The following is a 24625-nucleotide window of genomic DNA, read 5'->3' as shown; positions in this document are numbered from 1 at the left end:
ATCTTGAAAGACTGTCAATGCTGAGCCATATATGAAGTTTTCAGAACATATACTTCTATCCAGACAATGCTTTTTTTTTATGGAAGAGCCTTGCATATTTTAGCAATACAATGCTAAAACACATACCACATCTATCACAACAGCATGGCTTCACAGAAGAAGAGTCCAGCTATTGAACTGACCACCTGTAGTGCAGACCTTTCACCAATAGAGAACATATGACGCATTATAGAACGCAAAATCTAGCAAAGATGACCCAGGACTGTTCAGCAGCTAGAATCAAACCTCATTCCCCGAACTCTAGCAGTTGGTCTTCCTCGCTTCCCAAACGTTCACTTACTATTGTAAAAAGAAGAGGCGATGCTACACGAGGGTAATTATGGCCCTGGTGCAACTTTTGTGAGATGTGTTACTGCCATTAATTTTTAAATGAGTTTATTTAAAAATGAAATGGACAAATGTCTCACTTTCACCTTCAGCTCTAATGTTTAGATGTAGATGTTGGATATTGATATTGGTTGTCTTATCTGGATAAATTAGGGCATTTCCAGCCTAGTGGCTGGAATTTTAGCTAATATTTTTAGGTCAGAATTTAGGAAAGAAATTAAAATCTTGTTTTAAGGGGTCCTTCCCTAGCTTCAATAGAACAATTAGGGCCCCAAGAATGGAATCAGGTGGGCTGCCTCCATTGTTTATAGCCTCAGGGAATTCACACAAGAATCTCTTTAGCATATCATAATATATTTTACACTAGTCCCTGACCAGCCCATCAAGATAGAGCCTGTATAGCTTCCCCTACTTCGAGCTGTGTATCTAGCAAGTGCATATATAGTGAAGCTTGGGAGTCAGAAAGCCGCCAAGGAGTTTAGCGAAACTGGAATGCATCAATTTCCTGTGCTGGCACATCACATCTAGAAGTATACAGATTTTGATAAGTCATAGAAACAGGAGTAGCGTGCTGCACTCCTTGGTCATTTGCCACACAAGGAATTACAGCGCAGGGGCATTTGCCATGCACAAAATATGCCATTAATGTCCCATTCTTATTCCCAAACTCAAAAATTTAAACCTCCTTTCATAGGAACCCCTTCTGGGTATGCTCCTCGGCTAACATAAGCAATTCTGTTTGGAGCTGTCCCCGCTGTCACTTATGCCCAGGTTGGGGATCCACAAGATAAGCCTCCTAAGCCTTTAGTATTTCGGAAGTGCATCTTTTTCCCTTAAGGAGCTGTCTGTGTTAGCTATCCTGGCTATAATGGCTCCTCTAATTGTCACTTTATGGGCATCCCATTTAAATCAGTGACTCTGGGTATTCGGAATTATTACCATAGTATTTCTCACGACTTGAGGCTACCTCAGTAAAAACTTCCAGGAAGTGTAACCAAGTTGGGTGCATATGCCATATCCTTAAAATATATAGCGGTGCAAAATTGCTAATCAAACCCTATTGTAGAAATGATTGTCAACCTAAAGTATGTGCATTTAACTGAAAAAATTGCCCCACAAAAGTGGCCCTAGTTTTTAATTCTACTGTTTTGGGATATATATTATACATTATATATACTGAACCTAATTTTTGGGTGAACAAAACTCTTAATTCCCTTCCTTTAAATTATGTTATTGACTTAAAAATAGGGCTAATGCACATGGTAAAACGTGTCCATGCAGCCTGTAGAGAGCTGTACACTGCATTGACGAGCTCCATATATGTGGACATATTGATATTAAAAAATTCTTCAGGGTTTTTTTTCCTTGCATCCGCTGCCATCAAGAAAGGGAATATAAATCAGCTATTTAAACATTGTGATGAGTACTTAGATGCTTTTTTCGTTTTGGGCCTCCAACTTTGGATCATTATTCTTCACTCCTCCACCCAGCAGAGAGTCCTCATTGCGTTTGCACGCAGCCTCACACTGGAAAATTGTTGCAGTACATTTGTTACATATGAATGTACCTTTAATGCTTTGTACTGGTGTCAGAACGAGCTGCTACATTGGATACCATTTGGATGTTTTACATAGTTATGGTGTCAAGATACAATGGTCATGTCAGAATAAATTAACATTGTAACTTGGGAACATTTTATAGTGCTCTAAAACTAAAACATCAAAACCACCCAGTTATTATAAAAGATCAATTTTAATAGACATAAAAAACAAAGTTCAAATTCCAAAAGCTCAGATTTCACATCACAGCTGCTAAAATACAGCTTTTATTCAGCTTTACAGTCCATTAATATAGATCCAATAGAAATAGGTATATTCCAGAGAGGTAACTTTTAGGGCAGGTGCTTCTAAAAGCATAAGGGAGAACATGAAAAAGGAAAAAAGTGAAAAAGGACAACGGTGTGTTAAAAGTTAATTCCCCGCTTAGACAACCTTTTATGCTACAAGAAATAAAAAAAGAAAAAAGAAAAGATGAATGCAGTAGATTGGATCATCTCCGGGAGCTTCTAGAATGTGAAGAGTGTTTGGAGTTCTTGTCTGATCTGCTGGATTGTCTACTGTCGGGTCTCTCTTTATGACGTTTCTCCTTTTGCCTCTCTTCAGAGCTTTCTTTTCTGGAGCTTGTTTTATTCGTTTTTTCTTTACTTTTTTCCTTTCTCGAAGTCTTCTCTTTACTTTTAACCTTTTTTGATGTCTTTTTTCTTCTCCTTGAGTCTGAATGTGAAGAAAAGGGTAGTTGGTATTAGGAAATAATGACAGACCAGATGGCCAGAGGCAAACATCCATACAAAAGGTCGAAGTATATTATCCATTCAGAATTTTATCTAAAATATCCAATTACCTAGTAAATCTGATAGCTTCACAGATTTTTTGCTAATGACCTTCCTATTACCTTTTTCCAAAGACCGTAACTTTTGAGAGGTCAATAAAACATTTTAGACACTTAATTTCTGATAAATCTAATGCTTAAAGCGAGAGCTAAGCTTATGGGCTCAAAGCAGCTGACATGCCGAGTCCAGGGATGTAAGTTTTATCCTTACCTTTCCCACTGTTCCCCCACTGCCAGCTTTCAAAACCGCCACTAATGCATTCGGTGAACTATATAAGCATGCACTATGTAGTCTTCTCATTCTATACATGCGCCATGTAGTCAGCCAGAAGCGTTCAGCGGCGGGCTTGACAGCTTACACCAAAAAGAACAGCCGCGAAAGTAGAAAACTTACATACCCGGACTATGTGTCAGCTACTTTAAGCTTAGCTTATGAGCTCAAAGGAGCTAACAAAATTCCCTTTAAATAGCCGTATGTTGTGTTATGTAAGCAGTAGATGTCCCTTGCTCTGTGCTTTTTCCCTTAGCATCTGCTGTTGGGAGGCAATCTGGCTACCCACTAAATACTCTCTTGAGTTCCTTCAAAGAACATCCATCTTAGGTGTTTAGTGTTGGTGAGAAGACATTTCTAGTCCACAGATTTTTATTGTCTGACCTACACAAGGTGGGACTGAGCTACTGAGCAGCAGTGAACACCAGCACCGGACACATTAGGTAGACATTCAAAACCCCTCCAAGGGTCACCAGAACAAGAACGTAACAGCCGAGATGCAGGAGCCATTTGTTTTTAAACAGATTCCAACCAATTGATCTCCTGCCTAAAGAGTCTTGTGCAAATAGGACCCATTCATGAGATTCCTCGAGTATTGCATGACCACAATGCGACCCAACCACTTCCTTGCATACTATGCATCTCTGCAAGGCCGCTCTCAGACAGGAGTTAGCATAACGCTGCGTTCTAAATTGTAGCATTTTACAGTGTTTGACATAATTTTTAATGTACCCCATGCTTGCGATGGTGCATTCAAAAAGTGCTTAAATGCATGAAAGTGGAGCAAAAAACGCCTGAAAATCATGGCGTTATAAATGCAGTGTTCGAACGCTGGTCTATGAGGCCCCTCTTGAAATCAATGGGAGCGATTTACAGCGTTAAGCGCAACGTTTGAAACGCCGGGCTAAACACTGTAAAAAGTGGGCTATGTGAGAGCAGCCTCAGGCCATATTTACATGTGCGAGTGCAATATTGATCATAGAAACTCGGATCGATTTTGCACTTGCAAACCTTGAATTTTGCCTGTGAGTGCGACGCTTTTTGTTTATAAAGACAAATGCATCCCATCTCTGAGATGCGATTTTTATGCATTTGAAGATCGCATGTTGTTTAAATAGGAAAAATTAAAAATCTCATGCACCTGCAAGCAAATGGCAGCTTTTTTTGGATCCCTAAGAAAATAATGGACAATAGCCGTGATAAAAAAATAGGACATGCAGTGACTTTTCTTTTGCACAGCATCGCTGCGAGAGCATCATCACCCATTTAAATACATCCATAGTAAATAATGGCTTATTACAATGTGCGAGTTCTGTGCGTTTCGCAATCATACAGAACTCACGCGGTTTTCTTGTCCGTGTAATTACGGCCTATATCAGATGTAAGCTTGAGCAGGAGTTATTCTTGGACCAAAAGTGTCCAATTCTACATACTCAGAAAGGCAGCATACAGGCTAATTGGAATGAGCCAACATGGAAGACTTTGGGTTTCTCTTACATTTTAACGGATGGATAATTGGAAACGTTATGCACCCAGACTTCTCTTTCTGCATTTGTATTAAACACAGAATGGTTCCCTTAAATACTCCTTTTCTACTTATGCCAGCTAATCTACATAGCTCCTACTGGGAAAAGCAAAGAGGCTGAAAAACAAGTGCCCACATTCATAAACCACAAGGCTCGCATCCCTTTAAATACAGGTATCTACTATATGTATAAACATATGTTCCAAGGTAGGTGAGTGACAGAAATCACTGGCATACACAAGAGGCTTAGATCGTAAATCGTACGAGTTCTTTATCAACAAAGAAACATTTGCTGGCTCTAGGCACGATTCCTTATGTAAAGACGACAACTACAAGGTTTTTGTTTTTTTTTAATCATTAACAATACACACATACGGGAAAAAAGCCCCAAACCATCTCCTTAAACAGCAAGAAACTTCCAGCAAGTCTTAATGGCTAATTCTCTGTGTAATGTGGCACAGCGCAGATCCTCCATAGAGGGTCATATAATTCTGCGCAGTCATCACATCCGCCCCAGCGGCGGTATCATAGAGGGTTGTCCTCATATAAGGCACAAGCAGTTTGACGCGTTTAGAGTAGAAATAATAAAGTTATAAATGCAATAAATTCAAAATCGTATCGTGCCAGCTATATAACCTTTATCTATACAATTCCTAATATAACTGGCTTATATCAGATGGCTGTTTGCAGAAAGTTCTATCTACTGACGGTATTCACAGCTTCCACAAGTTTAACCACTTAAGGACCAGGCTGTTTTATACCTCAAGGACCAGACACTTTTTAGGGATTTTCCGTATGTGGTGGTTTTACTGCCCTATTTTTTTTCTTTAGCTAATAAAATTATTTTAGCAGTTTTTTTTTTTCCGTGACATATAGGGCTATTTTTTTAAAATATCTGTTTCACTGACTTATTTTTCGTTTTTTAGTTTTACTGGGGGTAAAAAGCTAAAAAAATGATTTTTTTAACATTTCTAGTTATTTTTTAATTAGTAGATTTACACTAAAATAAAGTATGGGAACGGGTTCCTCATTTTGTTTCAGACTTTTTGATATATAGTATGTGTGGTTTTGGATTACGGGGCGCTTATAGCAACGTTTTAGGTTGGCGACGGTTTTGAGTTATTTTCTTTATGTAGGGTTTTATTCTGGAGTTTTGTTTTACTTATGTATGTAATTATGTTTTTTAACTATCTATATCACCAATGACCTCATATAAGACCTCTGGGGGCAGTCACCTTTTTTTTTTACTTCACACTTTGCCACTGTAGATGGGGCATCCATAGGAGCCCCAGTTACAGGGAAAACATCCTCTGTAGTGAATTTAGTCACTGGCAGTGATGACCAGCTCTGCTGTAGCAGGAAACCCCGGCGGTCGCGTGACCCCTGGGCTCCCGTAGTGAAAGTTACACTTTACTTTCACTTTCTAGTACACAGCGCTCATTGAGCACTATGTACTTGGGGAAGCAGAAACCAGAAAGGGTTAAATACCCCTCATGCCTTCTCCTCCGGGTTATCAGCTGTCAATAACAGCTGACAACCCCGTCCTGCCTCTGAAAGCGCCACCGTAATTTTAATAAGCCTGTCAGTCCATCCCTTGTGCTTCAGATATATGGCGCCAAGGTAGCTACCATGTGCACTGCCTATGAGTGTTATGGACCTCTCTATTGGATGGTGAAATGTCATGACAGCTGTGATCAAGAAAGCAGTGGCTTTCAAAAGGCGCCTGTACGTTGACATGGTAACACATGGTACCCATCATTTATAATTTAACGATTTTTTGTAATTAAATAAGAATGAAAGTGTTTTTAGAGAGTCTACTTTTCTTCTTTTGTTGTTGCTATTCAAGCAGTTTGACTCACGGTCAGCCTGAGTACCTGAAGACCTTCAAGCCAAACCGGGGTAAATACTACCTACTACCCAGATGAAGATAACGTTGTGTTATATGTCTTGGATACTACCATAGTAACCCCGCCAATTGGTTGAACAAAGCGGCAACAGCAGTACTAGAATTCGCTAAGCCACATTGTCTACAAAGGCTCCTTTCTATTTTTTTCCCATGTGTCTGAGGTTTAAGTCGGGAGGATCCATTACAGAACCATTGGATGTGTATGTTTAATGGATGTCCCTTTGTGGTATCCTTAGGTTGCCATTGTAAACATATACCGCCTAGTAGACTTTTTCTGGACGCCTCTGCAGGCTCCTGTGCTACTTCATGCAGTAAAAAAGGCCAACTATGACAACTACCATTGAGATTGGCCTCTGTTGGGCGAATGCCGGGTTTACGGCTTCATTTCCCACATGCGCTGGAAGTTTTCCCAGGCCATATGGTAAACTTACACTGTAGACATAGTGTCAAAGTACCCTAAACTAACTAGCAGCTATCGGCTATACAGCTGCCGGCAACGTCCTTGCCTTAAAATGAGCTTTGCACACCTACAGGAATCTGCGGCTTTTACAGGTTTGATTTTGATCGGGAAAACCGGGGTCGTCCCATTAATGTTAGAAATATTTTGAACAGTATCACAAATATTACAATTCTACTTTCTTGCACAGTAAGTCATGTCATAAGGGCAAAAGAACAGCGAGCTGCGAGAACTATGCTTGTAACATCAGGCACTGATAACACTAATTATTTTTTTACGTATTGATTGTTGCCCATGTATTCTGCAGCGTTATACAGACATCATCATCACTTATCTTGTTCACTCTGCCCAATGAGGCTCACAATTTAAGGAACCAGACGCATACAATATCCATATAGGCCCGTTTTCCGGGGCTGGAATCATTCCCCCCCCTCGGCAGACTACAGATCAGTATATTACATTGTTCCCATTTAAGATGTATTGCTGTCATATTATATGCGAAAAATGACCACCACAAAGCAATAATACAGAGCTTTATCACGATGATGTAAAGGCTGCCATCAGTCAGATCTGAAGCAAGATATGGATTTACGGATCAACAACATAATTCAGGATTCAATCAACATAAATATTTATCCTAAAGAATATGGGGATGTGAAGCCGGTAAATATTCAATGCAATGTTTTCTTCAAAGTTAAACTATTGTCATCGGTGGCAAGCCGTTCTCTAGATAATAGTCTTTCCTGTAGAGTTTTCGACAATGCGGGCAACCTGCCCCCCCCCCCCCCCCAACATATCACTGCAGTATATTATCATTAAGGAGCCTTGTGCCTACTACAGCACTGATGTTATAAATCAAATTAATCTCAGATCAGCAAGATCCCCTAAATACAGAAGTTCATGCTGTTTTATCATCTGCTCTCTAAACAATCTGTATAAAAGCCACGGTGATCTATGAATTAGACTGAGGAAGCACTTTCCAAAATTACCAGTGCCGTTAATGGCAATTGTATCCTGCAGGAAGAAGAATATAAACATTTTTTTAGCATACACCGACGGAAAAGTGCAAACAGCAGCATTTCTATGGTATATGCTTGTAGAGTAGAGAGATGAGCGAGTATACTCGCTAAGGCACATTACTCGATCGAGTAATGCCTTAGCCGAGTATCTCCCCGCTCGTCTCTAAAGATTCGAGGACCGGCGAGCGGTGGGGGAGAGCGCGGAGGAACGGAGGGGAGATCGCCCGCTCACCGCCGCAACTCACCTGTCACCCGCGCCGGCCCCCGAATCTTTAGAGACAAGCGGGGAGATACTCAGCTAAGGCACTACTCGCTCGAGTAATGTGCCTTAGCGAGTATACTCGCTCATCTCTATTGTAGAACATACATGACAGCTGTACGGATCATGGGACAGAAAGGAGGTAAATTAATAAGACTGCGGTTTCTCAAACCCAACGTTCCGCCAAATTACGAAAGCAGCACATGTCTCTTAATGTTGCTAAGCTCTAATGTCTTAAGCCTACTACAACACTTCTCTCAAACATGCCCTGGATGAAGCGGCGCCCCCCATGACCCAAGCCATCCGATGTAGAATGCGGCAACCCAGGCTCACGCCTCAAACGCGCTTCATTCGGCGGTGCTCTAGAAGTGCTGAACGGCTGTGGAGGAAGTTGCAAACGTCCAGACTTTCTCCACTACAAATTCATGCTCAGAACCTACAACCTCGCCCTCCACCATGGCAAACAAGTCTACTTCACCTCTCTCGTCTCCTCACTAATCGCACAACCCAAAACGACTGATACTTTTCACTCCCTTCTCAGCCCTAAACCGCAGCCCCTTGTGAGGGATCTCAGTGCTGTAGAGTTGGCTGCCTACTTCAAAAAGAAAATTGATGACATCCGTCAGGAAATAACTTCCCAATCCCAGACTATCCCCAACCCTAGTCTTGTCAGCCCTGCATCTAGCTCCTGCTCACTGTCTGTACTCAGACCAACGACAGAGGAAGAAGTCTCCAAATTGCTATTCTCTGCTTGCCCCACCACCTGCGCTAGCGACCGTCTCCCATCATACCTCCTCCAATCCCTGTCCCCAGTGGTCATCTCCCATCTCACAACTATATTCAACCTCTCTCTGACCTCTTGCATCTTCCCCTCTCCTTTCAAACATGCCATCATATCCCCACTGCTAAAGAAGCCGACTCTTGACGCGACTGATGCTGCCAACTACCGACCCATCTCTAATCTCCCCTTCATCTCCAAACTACTAGGAGGCCTAGTTTACTTCCGTCTTGTAAGCCATCAGAGAACTCGCTCCTCGACCCCATACAGTCTGGTTTCCAACCCCAACACTCAACAGAAACTGCCCTTACAAGGGTATCCAATGACCTACTGACAGTCAAATCGAGGGGCGATTACTCCCTACTGATCCTCCTCGACCCCTCCGCAGCATTTGACACTGTTGACCACAAACTCCTGCTCAGTATGCTACGCTCCATTGGCCTAAAGGACACTGCTCTCTCCTGGTTCTCCTCCTACCTGACTGACCGATCTTTCAGCGTCACCTTTGCTGGCTCTACCTCTCCTCCTCTTCCCCTTGCTGTTGGGGTCCCCCCAGGGCTCGGTCCTTAGCCTCCTCCTTTTCTCTATCTACATAGCCCCTATTGGACAAACCATCAGGAGATTTGGCCTCCAATACCACCTGTATGCTGACGACACCCAGCTATACACCTCTTCCCGTGACATCTCTGCACCTTTCCTCCAAAACATCACCGACTGTCTGTCTGCTGTCTCAAACACTATATCCTCTCTCTACCTAAAACTAAACCTGTCTAAAACTGACTTATTGGTATTCCCACCCTCCACTAACCGACCTCATCCTGATATCTCCATCTCAGTGTGTGGCGCCAACTTAACTCCCAGACAGCATGCCCGCTGCCTTGGGGTCATATTCGACTCTGATCTATCATTTACCCCCTACATCCAATATCTTGCCAGAACATGTCAGCTGCACCTCAAGAACATTGCAAGAATCCGCTCTTTTCTCTCTGGAGACATGCTAAAAACGCTTATTGTTGTCCTCATCCACTCTTGGCTTGATTATTGCAACTCGTTGCTGATTGGCCTCCCCTGTACCAGACTGTACCCTCTCCAATCCATCCTAAATGCGGCAGCCAGGCTCATCTTCCTGTCTAGCAGCTACTCGGACGCCTCTGCCCTGTGCCAGTCACTGCACTGGCTGCCCGTTAAATACAGAATTCAATTTAAACTTACTACCTTCATCCACAAATCCCTCCACAGCGCAGCGCCCCCCTATATTTTCTCCCACATCTCAATCCATCACCCAGCCCGGGCTCTCTGCTCTGCTAACGAAACTGGACTGTGCACCCCTCTAATTCGAACTTCAAATTTCCATCTCCAAGACTTCTCCAGAGCAGCACCAGTCCTCTGGAATGCACTACCAAAGGCTACTCGGGCAATCCAGGACTCGCAGAACTTCAGGTGTGCTCTAAAAACGCACCTCTTCAGGGAGGCATACCACATTCCCTAAACAAACTCCTCTGTACGCCACCTGATAACATGCTCCCTGACCTACTGACTGCAATCCCTGCTAGCCATCATAAACCGCTCCTGCAGTCATACTGTTTCTGCTGTCACACGGCTAAATGTCTGACCATTGTCTGTGTATAGAATCCCTCACTCTCCACCTCGCCATACCGTGCACATATCCACCCCACCATACCGCGCACATCTCCACCTCGCCATACCGTACACATCTCCAGCCCTTTACCTTCTGTATCCCCCCATTATCTGTAGTATGTAAGCTTGTTGGAGCAGGACCCTCACCCCTATTGTTTCCATCAACTGATTACTATGTAACCGTGGTTCTGTAATTTTTGTCTTTCTGTATTCCCCGTCTATGTTATCGCTGCGAAATATGTTGGCGCTATACAAATAAAGATTATTATTAATAGATTTGGTGCATCTTTGCCTGTCTGTGTCAGGCATTCCAATCACATCCACAATGAGCAGACGTAACTTTGCAATATGACTTCTGTCGGTTTGTGATGTCAATTATAGCAAACATTTCAGTCTTTGGGGTCACTCCCAATAAATCCCGCTAACTTTTAAGTGGCAATAGCAGAGGAAAATCAAAATGAAGTAAAACTTTTAGCCCAAGTATAGTCTGCAACAAAATGTTATTTTGTGGACCAGGAAACTGGTCAAGTGGCTTGATAAATTTCCCCATGGTGTATTGTGGGTAAGAAGAACAACTGTATTCTAGTCAGATGTTATTTGGACTCCAAAGAGTGATGATTCTTTTTTCAACCTCCCCGCTGGGTGATCATGTAAAGTACCGCTTTGTAAAAATTGCGACTGCCTTTCCAACAGCACCCCGTTCACCGCACTCTTCTTCCTGCAGCTAGTTACAGACTGTATGTAACCCGAATCAGCGGGTAATTTGTTACAGCGGTCACATGACCCTGTGACGTGGCATCATTGATAGAGCTGCATCGCGAGCTTCTCGCTCAACGCTTCACCTTTTGTGTGGAGCGCTGAGCGGGGAGTGTTTACATGCATAGAGAAGCATGTGATCCAGCGATGGGATTTATGCAGACTGAAACGAATAGTGAATGAATAGTAAATGCTTTTTTTTTTTGCATTTACACTGGACGATTATCGCTCATTTTCATTCATTTGAATGAACTTTAAGCAATACTCGTCCTGCGTAAATGGCCCTGTAGGGAGAGCGCTGTCAATCGTTGGTTGGAGGGGTTAGGTGGGTGTGGCTAGCCTGCAGCCCATGAATATGTAAGACTAGTTCTGTGTCTGGCTGCTACTAATAAAATATAAGTTTCTCCAAAACTACTGCACAGATCAGTGTGACTGTCACTACAATAATGCTTCTTCCAGAGAAGGGGTGCAAAAGATGGTGACAAGTCTGTTTAGGTTTATAATAGTCTTATTGTGGAACATCATGCAACAGAATCAAAGGAGGAAACTCACCTACATTAAAGTATTCTCTGATGTGTCAGAACACAGAATCAATGTCTGAGCTCAGAGGCCCCCAATGATGCAAGTTCAAGCCCCCCCCCCCCCCCACCACACACAAAGTTCATAAAGAAACTTAAAGGGGTTGTCCCGCGGCAGCAAGTGGGTCTATACACTTCTGTATGGCCATATTAATGCACTTTGTAATGTACATTGTGCATTAATTATGAGCCATACAGAAGTTATAAAAAGTTTTATACTTACCTGCTCCGTTGCTGGCGTCCTCGTCTCCATGGTGCCGACTAATTTTCGGCCTCCGATGGCCAAATTAGCCGCGCTTGCGCAGTCCGGGTCTTCTGCTGTCTTCAATGGGGCCGCTCGTGCAGAATGCCGGCTCCGTGTAGCTCCGCCCCGTCACGTGCCGATTCCAGCCAATCAGGAGGCTGGAATCGGCAATGGACCGCACAGAAGAGCTGCGGTCCACGGAGGGAGCAGACCCCGGCGGCCATCTTCAGCAGGTGAGTATGAAGACGCCGGACCGCCGGGGGGGGGTTAAAGAAAAAAAAAAACCCGTTTCGGCGCGGGACAACCCCTTTAAGTAGAAACTAAGGTTTTCTAAAAAGATTGTAGTTTGGGTAAATACTGCTGTAAATATTTCTCAAAATGGGACAGATGGTCGAGCAAACGATGGCCAATACTATAATTTGGTAACATAGGCGAGTTTCTAGAGAATTCTATAAGAGCCACAGGACCCTTTCTTCACATACAAAAATCTGTTGGTGTATATATACTAATACAAGGAGAAAAGGAAGAATAAACCGCGGCAAGGATATCACAGCACATTCAGGTAAACAATGCCACTTCTGTAGCGCACATCTACAGATGATTTGCGGCGAACAAACTAAGTTGTTCCGACCCTGCCATATTTTTAATTTAATGCGTACATTTCCTGCAAGAACATTACTTGAGCAACTAATTATTTCACTGAGCTTAATGAGCTGAAACTGAACTCCAGGGAAAGTTATCACTGCATGGACCTAATAGATAAGTCATAACCGCAGAAATAAACAACGCTACTTAAGGGAAATCGCTCATCGGATCCGTGTTTGTGTGCTTTAAGGAGAAGCTTCAGTTTGAGAATACAGTTAAAAATATAGTAAAGAGTGAATAAGCATCAAGTAATAGAAGGAAGAGGCAGAAACAACCTATTGGTAAAATACTAACGAAAAACAACAGCATATCAAGAAACTAATTTAAAAAAGGGGTCAAGCTTAACCCTTTCCAATCCAATTTCCCTGCCGCCTGCACGCTCCCCAGCTCTTATTTATTTTAGGTGAGAAAGCGCTTTGTGGATTCCTTCAAATTACTCAACAGAAACACATAAAAATGACATGTCATGTTTTCATTAGCAATTTTTTTTGAAACATAGACGTGAGTTAATATGCATATTACAGGTGTGTATGTATATATATATATATATATATATATGTCATATGTATATTACACTATGCAGGAGAGAGCTCTGATATTGGACCACACTCCTGCATACTGTAATATACATATGCAGAAGAGAGCTCCAATGTCGGACCTCCCTTCTGCATAGTGTTAGAAGCATGTGTCGAACGAAAATTTGGAGGGCTTCTATAGCTCCTATACCCCTGATGACGTCATAGTTCTGGTGAAATTAGTTGGGGGAGCTGGTCTTTTAGCACAGAGCCTCATGTAATCTATCCTGCAAAAGCTCATCTCAGACTTAGTTTACCTGGCAGCATTTATCACACATGCTGGCAGTTCATGCAGGGATCCAATCACTTGCCATATCCTCAGTATACAGCAGTGTATTGCTGCATGGTAGTGCACACCATTTGCAGCAAGTGATACGGTTGTGACCCTGATATTTGGGCATAATCAGCAAGGCAGGACAGGGTTTCTCTATTGTATTACATTCACTCACACTACATTGAGACTCTGATCTTTTGAAATTCGTTGCTACTCTAATATATTTATTACATATCAATAAAGGTTACTTTTTAAGGGGACCCAACAGAGGGTTTCAGCTTATGACAAAGGCTATGGTGGGTTCAGAAACATGTGTCGGACCTTGTCTTGACATGCAGAGAAAAACTCAATGTCAGATGAGGTCCAACACTGGATTGGAAAGGGTTAAAGAAGCACTCGGGGAAATGTTTTGTTGGATGTATAAAGATAACTGGCTAGTATTCTAGAAATGTAATGTGTTTCATCTCCGCTCAGTTTCATTCATACATATTTGAGCCTTTTCATTACGGGCAGCTATGTCATGTGTTCCCAAGTCTGACTGCCAGTCCAGAGCTAGTCTTTCCCTGTGTGTAGGGCCAACGGTCCTTTAACACAGGGAGATGAACCAAAACAAATGTTCATGGCATTCGTTCAAGGTGACGGTGATCAGCCGACAATCAAGCAAAAGCTTGTTTGTTGCAGGATTGTATCTTTTATGTGGGACCACAGGGCATCGGATGTGGGCAGCCCATCGCTGTGACAACAGTAAAACTGTATGTGCCCAAAGGATTACACTAAGGATTGTTCCATATGTTCTATGTAAATGGAGCTTAACGAAAGCCAGTTGGCTTTTATGAATGTCGATCTATGGCTTTTCGGCATAAAGTCTGGTGGTGTAGAAGTACCTTTGCTGTGAACTACAGGACTACATCATCATCTACCAAATCCATCCTGGCAGCGCTCAGACCCCTCCTCACCAAGGTCTGCCCTCCTTGTTCCTCTGTATGTCCCACTATGTATCGAATGCTGCTAAAGATATCATTTTTGCCTTATGTAACGGGCCAGGAGAGCAGTGCTATGATTAGCTACAGAGTTATAAGACTCTGCTGACTTGCACGGTCTATAATATATACGTGTACAGACTTTCTTCTGTATTTCTATGAGCTGCAGCTTCACACTGCTCTCCCTGCCTCCAGCTTGTAAGAACTATCACAGGCAGGGAGAGCAGTGTGCATACAAGTGTAATGTGAAGAGACTCTACCTCCTTGTAGAACCAGAGGTATGATGAGTAATGTAGGTTGTATTAACGGAAGATCAGGGTAGGGCTTATTAACAGGGTAGGGCTTATTTTCAGGGAAACATGGTATTAGAGAAATAATTTATAATTATAAGTATTAGGCCACCTGCAGATGGGCGGGTCGGATCCGGCGGCGAGAATTCTTGCCACGGGACCCGACCCCAGCGCCTGCAGGGAGGAGCGCGTACTCACCCGCACCTGGCGGCCCCGGCTCTTTCATGCGCAGAGCGGAGCCAGCGGCTGGGTGAGTGACATTTCTGTGCGAGGCTCTGCAAGCCCCGCACAGAAATAGAACATGCCGTGGTTTGTTTGCCGCGCGACATGGGTACTGAGTGAAGGGGTTCACCCCACTGATCACCTGGCAACAAGATGTGCTGAAATCCATGCTGCCCCTAGTCAAGGACACTATGTCCAGGGTATAATAGTAAAGACTATCAAATTAAGATCCAGTATACTCTAGAGGAAGTAAGGGGCTGGGGAGAAGTAGGTCTCATTCCAGAAAGTCACGCTGACTAATCTAATTGGGTACAAGAAGCAACTAATGGTACCTGTTTGGGGGTTCTCTGTGTATATGTGGCAAGGGAAGATGATTATCTGCGAGTATGGCATTCCTCAGGGTAGTTGGTACCAGATTCATGCCTGCTGAAGAGCTGCTCCAGGTTCCTCTGGGACGCTGCTGGAAGAGGCTGGAAGTGGGTTCGGGGTCGGTAGTAGCTGATGACCTAGAGCAATATGTTGTGGGAGAGAGAAAGTCCCACCTCCCGCAGTGGCCTGCGTAGGCGTAGAAGCCGTGGGCTTGATTAGAAGCACCATCCAGCAAGAGTACGGCCTCCCTGCCAACAGCGCACCAATCCGAAGCAGACCCTGAAAGTGTGAGAAAAGTACCTACCGCAAGTAGTAAGGACCTAGAAGCCAGGGCCTGGATTAGAGCGCTGAGACAGTAGAGCTGTTGGGGGCAGCGCCACTCCAGAGGGATACTTGGGAGAGGACAAGGGTCCTCTTTCCAATACAGGTGTCCACCAGCAAAGTGAGGAGGAAGTGGGGCGAAGGATTGTAAGCTGCAGATGGTGAAAAGCTTTGACGCAGAGCGTGGTTCTGCTTTGAGGTGAGGAATGGTAAAGAACTGTGGGAAGAAGGACCTTGCACTATGGCGGAGAGAAAAGGATGAGGATGGGGACACGTAAGGAGTGCTGAGAGGTAATAAAAAGTGTGGAGGAAAGTGGCGATGGTCTACTTAACCTCATACGGTTTTCTCATATCATCTTTTCTTTGGCTCCCCCAGGGAACCAGCGACAATCACTTACTGGTGAGCGATAGTTGGAACTGGCGGCAGGTGTGTGGGTGTGCGTGACCTGCCTCCTACAGACACTAAGCTAAAATTTAGCTCATTGACTGCAGGTGGGATATAGCTGATAGGAGGAACTAACTCTTTACTGAGCGTATACCTACTAGTGGCCGGAGCTATACCGAGGATCTTCCCGTGTTCCCCAATGACACGAACGAGAAATTAGCATGTTTGGTTCTCTTGGGAAAAAAAAGCAATCTGGAAATAACATGACTGATAGTCAGCTCTGTCTGTTTGGAGTTATAAATTATGGACAGCAATTAGCTGGCTGCCAGATCATAATCTGACAATTCACTGCGATGCCACCCAATAACCTCAGTCTCCTTCCTTCCCGTCTACTTGTGCACATAACACCTCAGGCTCCGATAACATTTTTTCTCATTTAGATCCAGGATAGTGACCTGGTAACTTAAGAACATGTTAAATAGGGTAGAGTCTGGTTTGAGACAGAGCGCACACAAGACAAAACACCTCATCAACACTTTGCCTTTGGCATGAAATTGAGAAGAAAAGAGAAGGTAAAAGACAATGGCGTAGGAGATAAAACACTACACTTGTTAGACTTCAGTGAGATAATTTCTGACCTACAAAAAGGTGTCTGAAGCAAAGAATGAACAAGGCTACAAAACAGTATGCCAGCACCTACTTCATCAGGTGCCTGAAAGTGGGACATGAGGAGCCATAATGGATTCTAGGTCTAAAAAAATGTTCTAGAAAAAGGGGCAACATAATATTTTATTCTGGTCTGTTTTGCTGTTCTCACAAGTACAATTTTTTATACTTTGCTAGAACTGTCCAATAATCCTGACCAACTATAAACTTATCATAAAGAACATCTGATAATCCTCCAAGTTTTAGAACATTTTGCAGGCTAAGATTCAAACTACCTTCGGTGTGTACATTTAGCACATACACCAAATATACTCTTAGCCTGTAAGGGACTGAATGAATGCCAAGACACTAAGGCCACTCTGAGTGCCTAAAATGTGTAAGCAGGCCTTTGCATTATGTCCAGTTATCCAAATTTTAACCTTGTGCCAGTAAAGAGGAGTTGTCACACGATGTACGCAGCCAGTTACATTTCTCATGCATGTCAGGTGCTCTTTAACCCCCTTTCCTATAGGACGCACAGTTACATCCTGCAGCATCGGGGTATGTATAAAGAGAGATCGCAGGGCAACCTCTTCATACAGCGCAGGCGTCAGCTGTTTATTACAGCTGACACACACCAGCAATAGCTGCGATCAGTTGCGCGGCTGAATGGTGCGACTGACCCTTTAAATGCCGCTGTCAATTCTAACAGCGGCATTTAAATCCCCGAACAATGTTTGGGGGTCCCGTACGGCCCCCCTGTGAGGAGATCGCAGGGAGCCGTGCAGGTGTCATGGCAGCCGGGGGCCTTCGGTAAGGCGCCAGGGCTGTCTTAGCAGAGTGCTTATCAAGCCATCCCCATGGGGTGGCTTGATAGACTGCCTGCCTGATAGCAGTATGATGTAATGCTACGGCGTTACATGATACTGCAGGAGCAATCAAAGCATCGCTAGTTGTTGTGTCCTGTGGGGACTAGAATGAAAAAAAGTAAAAATAAGATCAATAAAGCTTTAATATATATATATATATATATATATATATATTAGTAAGAAGGTTAAAAAAAAGCACACCAAAAAAAAAACCTTTTGCCATATTTATAATGAAAATCTAAATAATAATTAAAAAAAATAATTGGCATTGCTGCATCAGTAAAATTCTGATCAAAGTAATGCGTTATTTACCCCGCACGGTGAAAGTCGTGAAAGAGTTAAAAACAAAAACGCCACTTTCTTGGCCACCCTATCTCCAAGAAAAAAATGCAACAACAAGTGATCAAGAAGTCGTATACATTCAAAAATGGTACCAACGCAAATACAGGACATCCCGCAAAAAATGAGCCCTTGCATAACAATGTTGACAGAAAAATTAAAAAACGCTATTGCGTGCAGAAGTATCAACATAGAACCAGATGAAAACTGGAGCCCGCGCTCTTAAACAAGGAGTATAACTTATTGATCCATGAGAAACCTTCCGTCCAGGTAAAAATCTTTATTAGCTATAAAGTTAATAGCTATATAGCTATAAAGCTAGTTAACCCACCGAGCGCCGGGTGAGTGGACATTCACTTTCCACACCTTTTATTTCCATACACAAGACACAATTCTAATTCTGTATATCTATCTTGCGCGCAGAAGATGGTGGCTGAAAATAATTTAAAGAAATTAAATGTCTTTGAAAAAAGATAAAAGTACTACAGCAAAAAAAAAAAAAAAAACTATATAAGTTTAGTATCATAGTAATTGTTTTGACCCATAGAATAAAGTTATCATGTCATTTTTGTTGCAGTTTGTGCACTGAAAGATGGCGGAATGTCTTTTTTTCCCCCCCATTTTACTCCTCTTAGAATTTTTAAAAAGTTTTTCAATACATTATATGGTACATTAAATAGTAGCATTGAAAAATACAACTCGTCCAGCAAAAAAAAAAAGAGCCCTCACACAGCCACATGAATAGATAGATAAAAGAAGTTATGATTTTTTTAAAAGAGGAATAAAAAACAAAAATGGAAAAAAAAAAGGCCTGCGTCATTAAGGGGTTAACGGCTTACACGTTTCAGGTGTAGCTACAATTCCTATTTGCAGACATAAAATAAATAGGTTGTCTCCACTGTGTCATTTCTTCTTAAGAGCAGGTCTTAGGAAACTCTTGGCTTTCAAACGCTGTTGTAGGGGGCGGGGCGGGGAAGAAAATATTTACCTAGAGGCATTCCCTGCAGAAATGCAGCAATTACAGCACACCAACTGAAATAAATGGACAACCATATAATACACATTCAATCTAAGTCCATCAGAGCAGAAGTTAAGACAGTGGGGTTCAGAGAGCTAAAAGACCATATGGACAGCAGTTCTCCACTTGGGGCAACCCCTCTAAATCACAGTTCTTCCATAGCATCGCAAGCCATCCCTGTGTAGCAGAACATCTGCAAAAAATGTATCTTACCTGTTCTCTCTAGAGAAGAACCCTGCAAAGTATCTTCCCTGTAGTTAGAAAACTTGTCACATAATTCTAACAAATAGCTCAACCTCAGCTGCAATAACCTGAAAATGAACCTGTGTCTACTACTTTACAAATACTGAAAATGGAAGCACCTGAGTCACTGCTGGATGATCCACTAGAGCTGGAGTCAGAGGACGACTCTGAAGAGGAGGATGCCGACTCCGAGGATGAAGAGTCGGAGGATTCTACATTCTGCTTTTGAGTCATGATCATTTTGGGGGCATTCTTCAGATGCTCACGCAGTTCATCCCTGGATTTCAAGGTGAAAAGACATTTGTTTATAGAATAATTTATAGTTCATATATTTAAAAAAACAAACCAAAAACATTTGGTCTTACGTTAAGCCTCCAAGGCCAATCGAGGTGAAAAAGTTGATAGCAAAGCGAGTATTTTTTGGATTGTCCATAGGCAGTAATCCTTCAAAGAATGGTTGGAGGGTTCTGGAACACAAAAGCAAAAGAATGGTAAAGTAATGAGTAAAAACGCTTAACTGTACATACATCCCATAGCAAAGAATACAATATTCAAGCTTTTGTATCCTGCGCAGGCAGACTGATCATAATACGGTTTACTAGCTTTTGGAATACTTGCAGCTAATGATTTCTCAAGTTTAAGAGGCAATATAACCAGAATAGTTGCTGTGGTCGTTGGGGATTTATAAACTATACATGAAGGTATATAACCCCGGCCTGCTGCTTGATGGCCCTGTCTTATCTCTATAGACAAGTGTAAGCATCAAATCTAATACCAGTTATTTTCTGCATTAAAGGATCAGCAAGTTGAAATTGAACATGCCCAATTCTTGTTTTCCTTTGAAACACAAGTAACCTGTAATCTAATGACTACTGTGTTCAGCACTGGAGAGTTCACCTACAAAGGGACAATGAAGCGGGTCTAAAGACGAGCTAAAAAAACGAAGTCTCAAGTATAAACTATTTCAGGGGAGACTTAAAGAACTAAACTTGTGAAGCCTGGAGAAAAGAAGGGAGAGGGGGAACATGAGCAATACCTATAAAGGGAAGAGGTCACCAGGATTTTTGACTAACCTGCCACCGGAGCACCGTCATTCACATTTAACAAACCCTAGCGATATGTTCGTATAAAACAGAAGAATGCTCCTCACTCCAGAAACGTACTTTTATGTTGTGGCGCCATGTATGCTAATTGACTTGCCTCTAATTCCGTAAGCAGGCCACTAAAGCCCCCAGTCACAGCATCATCGCATTATGAACGTCTCCCCCACTGCCTAGCCGCCTCTCTCTGCCGCTGGCGTCAGCACAAGTCATAGTGAAGTCCCACAATTGTGTTTGGCGGCCCTCTGCCCCCATTAAAAAAATAATATGCACACTGCAGCCAAGAAGTTTTCACCTTGACTTCAGTAGGGCATTGTTTTATGCCGAATGCGGCATAGTATTTAGCTCGGAGATCACTGGCACTGTGCTTGCTCAGCAAGGATCCATCTGAGATACGCACACTGGTTTCAGATGGATCCTCCAGGAGCGAGCGCCATGCCTGTGAGCACTGGGTGCGATAACGCTGCTCAACAGCATTTTTGCATCTGGTGTGTGATATATCAATTCATATGGATTTTTGGGTGTAGAATCCGAATTTACCTTTAGAAATGACGTAAAGTTTGTATGTAATTTAGATTTTTTTCATTTTTTTTAAAAAAAAAGGTTTTAGTGTTTGTGCTCATTTTCTGGTGAATTATTTATATAAAATTAAATCAGTGACTAAGCTAAACTCTTTTTCTTTGAATGTAATACACAGTGGATGAAGTTCTAAAAATGGTCACTAGATGGCAGAACAATGTAGTTGAGCAGGAAGGTTACTGACATGAGCCTAACTAACTGTACTGCTGTTTAGTGTTTGCTGTAATCTGCATGAAGCACTTCTCTTCATTCTTACCTCAGCATATCAGTATTTTTTGAGTTTCATTCACAAATACATTACCAAAAAAAACATTGAGTTCTGAGTGTTATTTTTTTTTTAAATTTAAAACCAGACAATATTTGGCAATACTGTATTATTGTCTATGCAATAATGCTATGTATCCCAGAAATGTGACGTGACAGATAGAATCTGATTTTTCTGCTGAATTCAGCACCTCAAAATTAGTTAAATCAACCTGTTTCCAAACCAGATACAGAAAACTGTTTTTGATTTGTTGACCAGTGTAATGTGCCAAACTGGACACCTGGCAATGCACCATGGCAGTTGAGGTCTAGACATGTCAACTTCAGTGTGCATGTCTGTTTCTGACAAAGGCAGACATTTCACAGAAGTAAACTGAACGCACTTAGTTTTTTTTGAAAAACCATTGAAATTATTAGGGAACAAAACAAAAATGTTTATTTCCATTGTAATTTCATTTTTCTGCTTTAAAAACAAACCAAAAAGAGTCAGAAAGCCTGAAGACAGATGTGAACGAGCCCTGACGTGTTCATATAGTAGCCACCAGTATTTTCTGATTGAATGAACCTACGAGAGCAATGTTTTACTGGGGTAAAAGGCAAGCAAATACATACACATCCTTCAGTCTGGCATTGAGTTTTGGAAGCCCCATATATTCACACAGTTCCTGGAAGAAGATTTTCACAAATATTCTACTGGACGATGTGGTGGTTTCTTCGCTTAGATTTATGCACTCGAGAACCTGCAACACAAAAAGTTTCAAAATCAACTTTAGAAGGATAAAGTAACAAAATCAAAGAAAATCGATGAGAAGCAATTACAGAACAACAGGTTTTGGCATAAATAAAAATATATAAAAACAGTAACTATAAATGTATGATTTCCGCACCATAACGAATACAGCCAGATAAGAGTCTGTGTCTATTAGCATGGCAATGCATTTGTCTAGTTCCTAAGTAGAGATGAGCGAGCATACTCGGTAAGGTGATATACTCGAGAGAGCATCGCCTTTTTCGAGTACCTGCTGGCTCGTCCCTGAAGATTAGGGGGGGGTTTGCAGAGGGGATCGGGAGAGAGAGATCTCTCACTCTCCTCCCCGTTGCCCCCGACCCCCGTGCCCCCCCATCCCCCGGAATCTTCAGGGACGAGCTAGCAGGTACTCGAAAAAGGCGATGCTCTTTCGAGTATATCGCCTTACCGAGTATGCTCGCTCATCTCTATTCCTAACTTTGAAAGTTGGAACACAATTGGAAAATTATACTTCATGTCTTTCAGTTAAATAGCATAAATATAGTATAGAGAAATAGTTGAAGCCCTAAAAAAAAAACAAAAAAAAAAACCTATAGTCACAACTGAGTCATTAACTCTCAATGATTTCCTTTTGGCTTTGAACCATGCACTCTAAAATATTTATAACAGCTGATCAGGTTTCAGTTTTCAATTAGCAGTCGAAAGAAAACACAGAAGTTCTAAAGACCACCAAAATACCAAGACTGTGATTACACACCAACGTGTTGTGGCAGCGGGGAGAGTTTTGTTATGCTGCTGTTTTCCGAACTTGCAGCAAAATGCTGCGATTTTGAAAAACCACGGCCACAAATGTGTGAACACAGCCTAAAAATTGCAGAGTCCACCTGTAGCAGATTTTTCAGCTGCAAAATCTAAGTGCGCAACTCATAGATCTTTGCTGTTAACCCTTTGCAATCCAATTTTGGATTCAGGGTTTCCTAGGGGGCTTTCTCTTTCTGCCATTATACAATGGCACCATCTGCTGGCTAGAGCCAGAACTGCGATATGTGACATGCTGGAGAGGCCCCCGACAACAGAGCGGCCAGTAATCTACAGTAAGAATACCCTGCTGGACGTCTTCCAACATCGGAGCTGTACAGCCATCAATCGGAATGTCTTTAGACATCAGACAGTGGATTGGAAAGAGTTAATTCATTGCGGATTTCACCCAGTTACATTGAAAGGGATGAAATCCACCATGAAATTTCGCAGCCTAAATTGACTCGCTACAGATTTCAAGACCTGGACTGCAAAAATGCGACGCTATGTGGAATACGTGGATTAATATGTTTCCGTTATGATGTCTTCTAAGCTGGTTACATGGTTTATTTTGTTTCCCTACTCCCTTTTCCCTCACCCGCACCCCTTGCCTCCTATTCCCTCCTTATTTCTTTTCTTAAAACAAGCTCTTAGTAACTCGAGATTTGTATCTTTCTTATAAAAGTTGTATCATATTGCATGACAAAATACAAAACAAGTGTCTGTAAACTCATTCACTAATGTTAAGCTACTGACAAACGTACTATGATCTAGGATTGTCTTCGGATTGCCTACTTATATGTGGATACCAATAAAAACTGAATGATTAAAAAAAAATCTGGACTGCAGGTCAATTGCCATGCCGAAAAATTCCACAACACCTAGATGTGTTAAAATTCCATTACCCATTTTATTTCCACAAACCCGTAGGTCAAAACTTCTGCATGTTATGCTACTAAGACTACATATCTAGATCATAAGCTCTGTTATTAAAAAAGTGGCTACTACAGTTTCCCCTGAAAATTAGACCTATCCTGATTTTCAGAGTGGGGGTAATTAAAATATAAGCACTCCCCAGAAAATAAGCCCTGGCTACACTAGATGGACCCCCCACCCCAAAAATAGAAAAAACAAAAAAAACCCCACAGCAATACTCACCTAGCTGGCGGCGCCTGGGTCCCTGGCCCCAGTGACTGGCGCTGCGGCAGGCTGCTGTGCTATCCTCAGCGCTGACAGAGCCCTCTTTTCCTGGTAACGGGGCTTTGAATACCCCGCCTCCAGCAAGTGAGTGTTGTGATTGGATCACGAGTGCCGTGGCTCAGCCAACCAGAGCCGGTGTAAAATCTCATGATACTTGCAACGTCTTGCATTCAAAGACTGTCTGAGGTCATGGGGCATGCGAGGAGTCGCAATCAGTCTGGCTGATTTTCTTTGAAAAATCAGCAAATCTACATTGTTTTTTAAATGTGCCACAACTACTTAAAGGGATTTTGTCACTAAAAATGAAATTCTCCAGGCAACAGTCTAGCGTAAATGAGTATGCAGACTTCTCCTCGGCCCTCTGGGACACATCTCAGCAGCTCGCACAGCCCCAGCTTGCTGTTGTATGGCCTTGCAGAAGTCAGGTGATCGCTGTAGGTAAAGGCCTTAGCATCACCATCCCAAACTTATGGCACATCATGGTGCCCAAAAGGTGAGCACTGATGCTAGGAGTTTGTATGGGGACGTTGCAGCCTCTGATAGACTCGTGCGGGG

General features: G+C 42.5%; 1 protein-coding gene across 1 annotated transcript in view; it reads right to left on the bottom strand.

The window, feature by feature from the left end:
* Nucleotides 1-2120: 2120 nt before the first annotated feature.
* Nucleotides 2121-24625, bottom strand: part of CWC22 (CWC22 spliceosome associated protein homolog) — a 94475-nt gene continuing 71970 nt past the window's right edge. Inside the window, exons 16-19 of the mRNA XM_066575762.1 lie at nt 21937-22064; nt 19747-19848; nt 19501-19658; nt 2121-2660 (exon numbers count right to left, since the gene is read on the bottom strand). Coding sequence (XP_066431859.1) covers nt 2437-2660; nt 19501-19658; nt 19747-19848; nt 21937-22064 — 612 coding nt within the window. The 3' untranslated portion in view covers nt 2121-2436. The remainder of the gene's footprint in view (nt 2661-19500; nt 19659-19746; nt 19849-21936; nt 22065-24625) is intronic.

Source organism: Eleutherodactylus coqui, chromosome 8 (assembly GCF_035609145.1).
Source record: "Eleutherodactylus coqui strain aEleCoq1 chromosome 8, aEleCoq1.hap1, whole genome shotgun sequence".
Classification (NCBI taxonomy): domain Eukaryota; kingdom Metazoa; phylum Chordata; class Amphibia; order Anura; family Eleutherodactylidae; genus Eleutherodactylus; species Eleutherodactylus coqui.
The sequence above is the reverse complement of the archived record's forward strand: the minus strand, read 5'-3'. Positions and strand labels throughout refer to the sequence as shown.